Source organism: Rutidosis leptorrhynchoides, chromosome 1 (assembly GCF_046630445.1).
Source record: "Rutidosis leptorrhynchoides isolate AG116_Rl617_1_P2 chromosome 1, CSIRO_AGI_Rlap_v1, whole genome shotgun sequence".
Taxonomy (NCBI): Eukaryota; Viridiplantae; Streptophyta; class Magnoliopsida; order Asterales; family Asteraceae; genus Rutidosis; species Rutidosis leptorrhynchoides.
In genome coordinates this window covers 491,980,655-491,992,043 of record NC_092333.1, presented here as the reverse complement: position 1 = coordinate 491,992,043, position 11,389 = coordinate 491,980,655, and the positions used below count along the sequence as shown (strand labels likewise).

The 11,389-nt window shown below is 34.5% G+C and overlaps 1 protein-coding gene across 1 annotated transcript; it reads left to right on the top strand.

Moving 5' to 3' along the window:
• Window positions 1-854: 854 nt before the first annotated feature.
• Window positions 855-3,690, top strand: LOC139875444 (large ribosomal subunit protein eL18x-like). Its single transcript, XM_071862781.1, has 5 exons — window positions 855-919; window positions 1,012-1,101; window positions 1,184-1,312; window positions 1,638-1,820; window positions 3,270-3,690. The coding sequence occupies exons 1-5, from the start codon at window positions 917-919 to the stop codon at window positions 3,426-3,428; spliced, it is 564 nt and encodes a 187-aa protein (XP_071718882.1). The 5' UTR covers window positions 855-916; the 3' UTR covers window positions 3,429-3,690.
• Window positions 3,691-11,389: the final 7,699 nt, after the last annotated feature.

The following is an 11,389-nucleotide window of genomic DNA, read 5'->3' as shown; positions in this document are numbered from 1 at the left end:
GTTACGCATTTCTCGCGTAAATCAATCAATGGCAGCGTAACATGCGCCTTTGAGCATTAAGGAGCACTCACGCCTATAAATAGGTCACCCGGGCCATCACTTTTCAAATAACTTGGACTTGTGACTGAGAACACACTTTCTCTCACACACAGTTGTTTCTCACTCTAGAACCAACTCATAGTTTGGCTCAGCAGGATTGATTAAGCCACCTCACATCATTCTGGCCGTGATCCGGGTCTGCAGGAATTTCATCCCGAGGGTAAACATCAATCGTCAATCCATCACATCACGCTAAGTTGCTCTAGACCGGTACTGATACTTCTTATTACCCGCTAGCCGAAAATAGGCATCAACAAAAACCAAGAGATGTGCTCACATTAGAGATAGACTCTGAATTGCAAAGATCGTTCACAAAGGACTTTTTAGTTTTTACCCTCATTTGAGCCAATTTGTTGGCAACCATCGTGAAGACATACAATGTTTTTTCAAGCCAATATGCTCCACGACAACATTCCCAGCTGTCTAACAAGGAGTTTCGATAGAAGCTAAACAAGCTAAATGATGAGCTTTGTACATTCTTGCGTGCCCTTTCACACTCCACCTCACATGATTTCCCGATCCATGACGATGTAGGAAAACCTTTTAAAATGGACACCACGTGATGACTAAACCGTGCTACTAGTATCTGAGTATTAATAAATATACAACAAGTGAACAAGGGTCTTATTTGGGCCTCTTACACATTTATTGTTATAATATTGGGCTTACCTACTACTATCAAATCGAGCCCACAAACCGTCTTTGGGTAATACCTACATACACCTGCGCACATACTTTTATTTCATAAACCCTAGCTTTCACTCCTCCTTCCTCTCCATTTTTTTTTTTTCAGGTAGCAGCAACAACCGCCGTCGCCATGGTACCGTCCTTCACCTAAACCCTAATCTTACTTCCATCACAATAAAATGATTTATAACTGTATGCTAATCTCACAATTGTTTCATTATATAGGGTATAGATCTTGTTGCAGGTGGAAAGAGCAAGCGGACCAAAAGAACCGCACCTAGATCCGATGATATCTACCTTAAGCTTCTTGTCAAGGTATTTGAATCTCTTGCAATTTTTAAATTTTATTTCATTTATGTTGAAAATTAAAATACTAATATTTATAGTTTCATATCAGCTTTATAGGTTTTTAGTTAGGAGGACTGGAAGTAACTTCAATGCTGTGATTTTGAAGAGGCTTTTCATGAGCAAAGTCAACAAACCCCCAATTTCCCTCTCTCGTTTAGCTCGTTACATGGCTGGCAAGGTATATAGTTACATAGATACGTAGTTACATGTATTACATATACATGTATAGTATGTATTAGTTAAAATGAAAAATGATATAGTAGGTTATTAAAGTTTAAATTGTGAAATTGTTATCTGAATTTTGAAAACTATGTGTTAATGTGTATGAAAATTAAGAATCGCAATCTACATCAGTATGAATATCAAATTGTGAAACTATTGTATATCATATATGAATTTAGAAGTTTGTATCGATGTCTATTCATATATTTGTTGTGGTTTGTTGTTTGTATGTTATGTTATAGTTATGTGTTTGATTTGATGTATTGTTTATATAAAATTAGGAGGAGAAGATTGCTGTGATTGTTGGTACAGTTACAGACGATGTTCGTGTGCCTGAGATTCCATGCATGAAGGTTACTGCATTGAGGTTTACTGAGACTGCCAGGGCAAGGATTGAGAAGGCTGGTGGTGAATGTTTGACCTTTGACCAGTTGGCTCTTAGGGCTCCTCTTGGACAGAACACGGTATTTGTCTTTATTGTTTATTCTCTAGGTTTAATGCGTATGTTGACTGTGTCTACTTTTTGATACCCTCGTTAGTGTTTGATGCATGCCTGTTAGTTATTTTGTTTGTGCTATACAATTGTTTGCTTTGACATGCTAGTATACTAATCTTTAAGGTGTTGTCAATAAACTAATTTACTTCAGCTTATCAAAGTCTATGTATCTAGCTTCAGTAATATAAAGCAACTGCGCTCATATATGGCGAAGTGCGGCGAATCAATGATATCCGTTTTGTATGTTTGCTGAATAAACACAAAAGGAAAATTAGGCCTTATCCTGAATATTTGGTTTCCATAATGTTTCATTATCTGTCATTTCAACAATTTAACCCATATTTATTTATATATATATATATATATATATATATATATATATATATATATATATATATATATATATATATATATATATATATATATTCTTCATCCGTTTAACTTATTTGTATTCTACATCCAATCTCTTTGTTGTTTTTGTATACAAGACTACTAGACTAGTGTGTTAAGTATTGAATAACTCATTTTGCATTTTTGGGCATACGAACATTGGAAATTATGCTTTCCATGCTACTAAGAATCATTAACAGTTTATAATTCATGATTCCACTCAAATTTATTATCATCTGAAGCAGCCCTTCTATCTTCTTTTTTTTCCCCCTGCAAGAATTCGACTACGGTAAAATGACATAACCTTTCATCTTACACCAGGTGGGTACTAGAAAACAATTATATCATTTATGAAGCTGACTTTCTAGTTCTAGAGTGAGCAATCACTAATGTTATATAATCGAACTACAATCCAAGAACAATGTCAATTTTTGAGAACTTTTGCTCTGTTTTGAACTTTGTCATGATGCTTGTCTAATATACTCATGAATTTGCATTCTTAACTAGCATAAACAAACGTTTCAACACTAATGGGCTGCTACCATTCTTTAATTCTTCTTTATTAATTTACACACATTGTTATTTGTTTTATTTTTGTATTGTATAAATTTATTTGTTTTTGTTTGACAAAGAATCATATGGAATTGGTGGGATCTGCATGATTAGTGTCAGTTAATGTTTTGAAGGCAACCTTTATAGTTATGCTTTAGTTTCTATCTTCGTACAATAAAAATGATGACACGCCTTGGTATCTATGCACTTAGAAATAGTTTTAATGTTTTATGCATCATAGTGCCACATAACTATCATAAGAGTATTAACGTTGACTTTAATAGTTAACTAACCATATCATTAAACTTAAATGATGCTTTAGTTTCTATTTCCGTACAATAAGAATGATGACACACATAGGTATCTATGCACTTAGAAATAGTTTTATGCATCATGGTGCCACATAACAATCATAAGAGTATTAACGTTGACTTTGTTAATTAACTAACTACACCATTAAATTCAAATGATGCAGGTTTTGCTAAGGGGTCCAAAGAACTCTCGTGAAGCAGTTAGGCACTTCGGAAAGGCTCCCGGGGTCCCACACAGTCACACCAAGCCCTATGTGCGCTCCAAGGGCAGGAAGTTTGAGAAGGCTAGAGGAAGAAGAAACAGCAGAGGCTTTAGAAACTAAGCTTCCTTCAGTGTTACTCAGGTTGGATTTCTTGAATCAATATCAAGCTCTAAACTTTAATCATAGATTTGAGTCATCTGTTAAGCTGCCAGACATACTTATTATGATGAAATCGTTTCTTGTTAGGCATAGTTTTCTGGACTTGAGTGTTTGAATTCCCAAAGTATTCTCTTCTAAATTTTCTTAATTTGTTCGAAATATGTCTTTGATTGCCTTTACTTTTTTTGATTTGATTCAAATGTAAGGTCTTTCCTCTATAAGGTCTTTCTTGTGTAGTGTTAATGGCCCTCTTATTCAAATAAGATGACATCATAATTTATGGTCGTGATCCGTTTACCGAAACTGAGGCTACAGATTGATTCTGAAAATCAATGTGGCCCAGCTTATCTAACATGATTCTTGGTAAATAATACTTATTATCTAAAAAGAACCGGACATGTACTAAAGACTGAATAAAGTGACCAGCCTCTATCTGTTTCTTGTTCATTAATAAGGACTTTTCGTTTCGCAATAAATGGACGACACCTCTTGGTCCACGAAGAAACAATCACAATAAATGTACCATAACTGTTGTGTTATTCAATTGAGTGATTGAGTTCGATTTAAGATTGGACGAGTCATTGCTTGGTTTTCATAAGATTCCATCAACTGGTTTTGCACATTCTCTACCCAGCAAGTTGTGTGTTTACCTTTTGGTTTGCTTGCACAAATTGGTGAAATGTACCATATACTTTAGTAGTATGTTTGCATGTTCCCATTTGATTTAATACATGAACACCTATATAATTATAGTTAATTAGTTCTTTACTAAGGGTGAATGAATTTAATTATGAATTATGAATGGCAATAATTTGTTTATTACTCATTTGAATGAGCAATATGAACGAGGTTAAAATACATATTTAATCTTTTAAATGCAAGGTTAAATTACATATTCAATCTTTTACATGAATCGGAGGTTTAATATAATTCTTTAATGCGTATGTTTGATGTTTGATGTAATTTAAGGAGAATATTAGAGAGAATTTTGGTGCATAATGGTTAATAAAGTCTTTCAAGTTTGAATGGTTCACATTCAATGTTTAACTATTTTGGGATCATATGTCATTCATAATGTCATTCATAGATCAGAAACGCTGAAAAATAGGAGGTTTATTGAATACCTACATATAGATATATCGTCCAACGGGTTTTATGTATTAGTCGGATGAGTGTATGTAAAATTAAAATTGACGTTTTCATTTCGCATTTGTGTTTCGCGTTTATGTTTTGAGTTGGGTTTCCCGTTTAGTTCCGCGTTTACGTTCCGCGTTTACGCTTTACGTTTTGTTTTGGCTTTACGTTCCTCGTTTACGTTCCTTGTTTATGTTCCTCGTTTACGTTCCTTCAAGCTCAATCTTACGCTTTCGAAGCTCTGACGCATTCTGTCGCATTTATTCTATCTTTTTTTGTTTACGTTCCGCATTTACGTTTTGCATTAAGTTTTGTTGGCAATACTATATGTCTTACTTCTACCCTTGAAGTCGAATCGTCTCCATCCTCTAGTTTTGAAATCGTACTCAACTTTTATATACTACCTCCGTCTCATTCCAATAGTCCACAGATAAAAAACACGCAGTTTTAGGAAATCCCACTAACTTCATTTCTCCACCAATGAAATATCTTCTTTCTCCAGATCCACCAATGAAATATCTTCTTTCCTTTCTATTTATAGAAGTGGACTATTAATTTGGGACAATCCAAAATGGAATACTGGACTATTGGAATGAGACGGAGGTAGTAATTATTATGAACACAATGTACTATCTTCTCTTATCATGTTTTACTGTGTCTTTACTTATAATATGCATCTGTATCTGTATTCTGTATGATAATTATTTGACATGATAAGAGGCTTGATTAAATGATGAAATGGCGATTGTTTAATGACATTTTCTAAATGTTGATGTGGTTTCGACACCATCTTTAGTAGACCACGAATACTTGGTCAAACAAAAGCTCTCTGATGTGGCCTCATAATATTTTAAAATTTTTAACGATATGATATAGATCCATGCATATGAAAGCAACATGGAAGCAAAGAAGGAAACCCAACATACCCATATGCTAAATACCTTGAAAGTCAAACAACGCATGTTGCATTCTAATACGTCAACAAAATAATGCTCTAACTATCAAGTTTTGATTTTTCTTTCATGCGTTAATGATCAACAAATTTTGGAATTTTTGACTTTGCTCCAGTAGATTTTTCCCCCCCAAAATCTATATATTTTGTTCTAAAACCTTCAAATTTTGCCCCAAAATTTTCAAATTTTGCCAAAAACCTTCAAACCTTCATTTTTTGAAACTTTGCCTAAATACCTCTATTTTTTGCCCCAAAACCTTCATTTTTTTTTCCAAAAAAATTGCTACGGTTTAATTTTTTTTCCGCCTCCGGTGAAAAAAATCCTGGTTCCGCCATTGCCGGGTGGGGGTGGCCTTGCCCCACAAGCACCCAACCTTCTTGACAAGAGTGACCGCCCCTTCTTTCTCAAGTAGGCTACTTTTCTCGGAACGCAGTCCGAGAGACCACCTACCATTAGTCTTCGACCGAAGGGGCTTATTGTATTTCAATTTGTCATCGAAAAAGCCGGTGATTTCAAAAAATGTAGAATTGATATAATATTATCCAACTCACGAACGACCGTTAGTCAAATTTTATTAGATAATCACATGTGCTTGGCATGTGAGGGACAAAACTACACGGTTGATCCCTAAACCTTGTCTTCAGTCATGCGCTTTGAACATGAGGCTAAGTAGTCACTTCAATATCTTTATTTATTTATTATTTATTTTATTTTTTTTTTAAAATTTTTATACTTTATTTTTTATTTCATTTTAAATTAATTTTTTTGTTTTTTATTTTAAATTTTAAATTTTTTTTATTTCAGGGATCAACAGTGTAACATGTGACAAAATTTGAGTACTTAACGGTCATTAATAGGTTGGATAAAATATTACCCCAATATCACACTTTATAGATTATAGTCATTTTCTGTGATAAATTGACGTATAGAGTCTTTTTAAGACATCAATAAAACCCATATTATCTTTATTGTCAAATACATTACCTTTTTACCAATTTTTTTAGAACGACAATTTGGCATCGAATCCTCTCATGCCACCCACACACCCGTTAAAAAGAAACTCCTCGCATCTATCGCGCAAAGTGTGCCCATAATGCTTTAGATTAACTGCTTGGCCCACACAGAGTGAAAGATGGATACCAGAGGGCTAATATATAAAAGTTCTGGAAGGGCTAATATATAAAAGTTTTATTTTTTAAACCTGTATAATATTAACTTCTGGAAGGGCTAATATATAAAAGTTTTATTTTTTAAACCTGTATAAGTTTTATTTTTTAAACCTGTATAATATTAACTTCTGGAAGGGCTAATATATAAAAGTTTTATTTTTTAAACCTGTATAATATTAAATTTCTACTAATAACGCAAAATACTGGGAGGGCTGACACCCTTCCACGCCTCCCTTGAACAGTGGCGGAATTTGAATCCGGACACAGGTGGGGCGAATGTAAAAATTTAATAAAAGTTTCAATGCCAGGAGGGTAAACACTAAAAAAACCTTATTTGTTAGTAAAAAAAAAAAAATTTAGTGTAAATTTTTTGTTTTTTTCAAATTCAGAGGGGGCGGGCACCCCCTCCGGATATAACTAAGTTCCGCCCCTGCCCTTGAAGGTCCGCCTCTGAGAGGCACAACCTTGGAGAAAACTCCCCAGGATTTGAACCTGCACCTTCTTTTTTCAAGGATATAGGCCCAGAACCAACTGAGGCTGCCGTTTATAATCATACTATCTCAACAATTAATCAAACTCTTTGTGACAATATGTATAAAAAAAACTCAACACGTATTAAAAATGGGAGGTGATCCTCACACATAACTTTTTGATCCATCTACACTTATGTTTCAAATATCTACAGTTATACCTCTAAATTAATCTAGGGAGTTGAGCTTATAATATTATTCAAGTATAATTAATGGTATAATAGTAATTTAGGTGTAAATGAATCACAAAGTGGTGTGTGAGGATCACCTCTCAAATGGTATGTTTTATGTTAATAAATAATTAAACTCTTCGCGAAAAAAATACAAAGTTGGATGAGAAGAAACTCTCACGTCCGGTTCTGTAGTAGAGATGAAATTCAAAACAAACCATCAACTATAACCCTAAAAGAACCGGATTTTGCAAACAACATCGAGAAAGAATGAAGGGAATATCTTATCATGGTAACACTGTTTGTTTTAGTAAGATGCTCTTCAGGCACTTTAACCCGCTTGGATCACATCTAGACAAATAGAAGCAGGTCGACAAGCAATGACACGAAATGCACGTCGCAGTACTTATAAATCGAGCAGTTATAAAGCAGTTTAATCGCATTTATCGTCTATCACTTAGCTCTGATCTGGTGTCGTCGCTCAAACTCACCGAGTATCAGATGTTTATGTTTTTTGTTAGGGCAATTGGGACCCTTCCTTCCACGATCAAAAGCTTTTTAGTATATTTATATGTTAAAGTTTGAGCCTTTGTTTCACTTTTTTTCCTCAATACGTTCCAACTCCATGGATAAAAATAATAGATCCCCATTTGTCGTACCCTTAGAGTATCAAACTTTGCACAATATTAAATATAGAATTTCTTAACGAGAAGTTCAAGTGGCTTGCTTGATTGACAAATCCAAGTTCGTGTGGTAATTAGTTATGCACTAAATGTGTGGTTTCATTCATATGTAATGGTGTATGTTGCTCTCTGCAACACGCATATGTATTGATTTTTGATTTTCCTTTCCGTGCTGATATACTCGTTGTTGTAATTCTCATCTCGTTTGAGTTCATTAATAATATATGATATGGTTGATTTTCGAAAAAAAAAAAAAAATGAATTTCGTTAACTACACTCGAAAGATAAATCATTAAAATGTTTGGACGCTCTTATATAATTGACATCAATCGACATCGAAGGAGACATAGAGTTCGTTAGGATCTGAGTTTATATATATTTACATGACCAGACACCTTAATTACGTCTCTTTTGCATTTTCATTTTATGTATTTATTAAACAGGAAAAAAACATGTATCAATATTGAATGTTTTTGTTTTTAGCACATGTACCGTACACCTCTAACTTCAACCCGATTACAAAATTTTCCCACCGCACTAAATCATAACCACTCCCTCGCACCGGCAACAATATTTATCTAATACGAAGTTCATGGTTTTAATATGTTATACATCCATTTTTAAAACTTAAAATAATAATGAGACAATGCAATAAATACTAGTTAGTTAACCTAATTTTCTTTTTAACTAAAGGGTCATTAACCTAATGATACTGAGACGACTCTTTCAATCAAGAGTTTGTAGGTTCAACTCGAATGAACATATCTATTTGTGTGTAAAAGATATCATGTATGTCTGTGAGTTTTTTTTCTTTTTAACTAAAGGGTCATTAACCTAATGATACTGAGACGACTCTTTCAACCAAGAGTTTGTAGGTTCAATTCGGATGAACATATCTATGTGTGTGTAAAAGATATCATGTATGTCTGTGAGTTTACATTTAGAAATAAAGTTAACCTACTTGTTAACTTCACAATAGAAATTTAAAAAAATAAAAAATTAAACTTGACTATCTAACGGTCCCCTAACGATGGGCACCATGATTAACATGGTAGAGAAAAATAATGTAACTCATAGTTAAAGAGACTTATGATGTGTTTGGCGCAGGAGCTTATGGGAGCTTATAGGAGCTTGAGCTTATGATTTTAATAAGCTTCAAGTAATAAGCTTTGTTTGGTATATATAAAAAGTAGAGCTTATGAAAATCATAAGCTCTAGAAAAATAAGCTACTTCTAGTAGTTTATGAAAAAAAAAGTAGAGCTTATGAATTGAAAAATAAGCTCCAGCTAATTTACCAAACACTTATAAGGAATACTAAGTTTCAGCTACCAGCTTTAAAAATAAGCTCTAGCTACAGCTCTAGTCCATAAGCTCCAGCTCCAGCCACAAACTCCAGTTAGTTTCATCCAAATACACCCCTAGCGTTGGAATTGAAATTACCCATGTCTCTCGTTTTTTTTTACAAAAAATTTCATCAAACAATATATCTTGACGTGGTCTATAAAAAAGATTGAAAACAATTACAAGATAACTAATTAATCAAATCACGTAAATATAAGTAAACATGTTTGCCCTCCCTATCTAACAAAAATAGGGTAAATTTTATCTGTTTTAGAGAATGTAAAACTAATAAGATTTGCAGTTGAAAGAATGATCATATTTTCCGGGTCATAACTTGTTTCGAGACCCGAATATCCAAATCTTGTGTTTTGAAATTGAATATTTTTATTTTATATATAAACCTGATAGGCAAAAACCCAAAAAAACAAACCCAAAAAACCGTTCTCGAATCCTGCAATTCAAAAGTTTGGCAAGAATGAATCCTTTGGAACGACCTCAAAGACCACGATCTAACTCTAACAGGGAGAAGAGGAGCTCGAACAACAGCTCAATATTATCTTCAAAGAGTACAGGGTTAAAAGAGTTTGGTATGAAACTTGGTGTTCAATGGGACGAAACATCCCATTAGAACACTGAAACGTCTTTCGATTCAATAAGTTTTTAATGAAGATAATATCGATTAATATTCGGGGTTTCGGTTGTGAAGACCGAAAAGAAAACAAGATTGGATGGTTTAAAAAAATGATGAAAAAAGAATGTCCGGATATAGTTCTAGTTCAAGAGTCAAAATGCAACATTGTCGACGATAGATGGATAGAGATACTATGGGGATCTCCCAACTTCAAATATGTCCAAAAGCCGAAAGTAGGTAAATCGGGTGGAATGCTTACAATCTGGAATCCAAATGTTTTCAACGTCACGGAAGCAGTCGAAAAGCTCAATTTCCTTGCAATCAAAGGAAAGTGGATTGGAAAACAAAACGATACAATAGTGGTAAACGTTTATGGACCGCACAAGGACAATGAAAAAAAGAATTTCTGGGATTGTCTGGAGAAGTTCATGATCTATCCTGATGTCGAATGGATCTTTGGAGGGGATTTCAATGAGGTTAGAAATAGCGACGAGAGGCAAAACTGTCAATTTAATGAAAGGAGAGCAACCTACTTCAATAACTTCATAACAGAAAGCCACTTGATTGAGGTTCCATTGGTAGGGAAGCGTTTCACGAGGATTTGTGATAATGGAAAAAAATTTAGCAAGCTAGATCGTTTTTTGGTAAACGATCTATTTCTCAGTACAAGGGGGGACGTGTCGGTTATTGCACTTGATCGAAACAAATCAGATCATTGCCCTCTAGTACTCCGTGATAATCATGTGGATTTTGGGCCCAAGCCCTTTAAACTTTTCGATGTTTGGTTGGACTCTAAGGATGTCGAGTGTGTCATCACAGAAGCATGGCAGAAGCAGGTTACAAATTCCAAGGCAGATTGTATCTTTAAGGATCGACTAAAAAATGTAAAAGATGCCTTACGATCATGGAGTAAATCAAGATATGGTGCGCTGGATGCTGAGATTGATTCGTGGCAGAAATTAGTTGGCGAGTTCGAAGAAAAGGCTGATAGGGAAATACTTGGAGATACAGAAAGGGAGAGATGGATGGACGCTAGACGTAATTGGCTTCAAAAGGAACAAGAAAAATCTGATATGTTAAGGCAGAAGTCGAGGCTCAGATGGGCTGCTGAAGGAGATGAGAACACTGCTTTTTTCCATGCCGCCATTCGAAGAAAAAACTGCAGGTCAAACATCAGGGGTCTTCACATCAACGGAGTATGGGACGAAAATCCAGAAAGTATAAAGCAAGAGATATTCAATTTCTTCAAACAACAATTTGAAGATTCAAGAAACACCAACCCCCATTTCGATTCCCTTGACACGATGGAC

What these genes read in the sequence shown, in the direction of transcription:
- LOC139875444 (XM_071862781.1), top strand. An exon ending in ACCTTAAGCTTCTTGTCAAG is followed by an intron (nt 1,102 to 1,183) that starts GTATTTGAATCT and finishes GTTTCATATCAG; the next exon opens with CTTTATAGGTTTTTAGTTAG. An exon ending in CTCGTTACATGGCTGGCAAG is followed by an intron (nt 1,313 to 1,637) that starts GTATATAGTTAC and finishes ATATAAAATTAG; the next exon opens with GAGGAGAAGATTGCTGTGAT.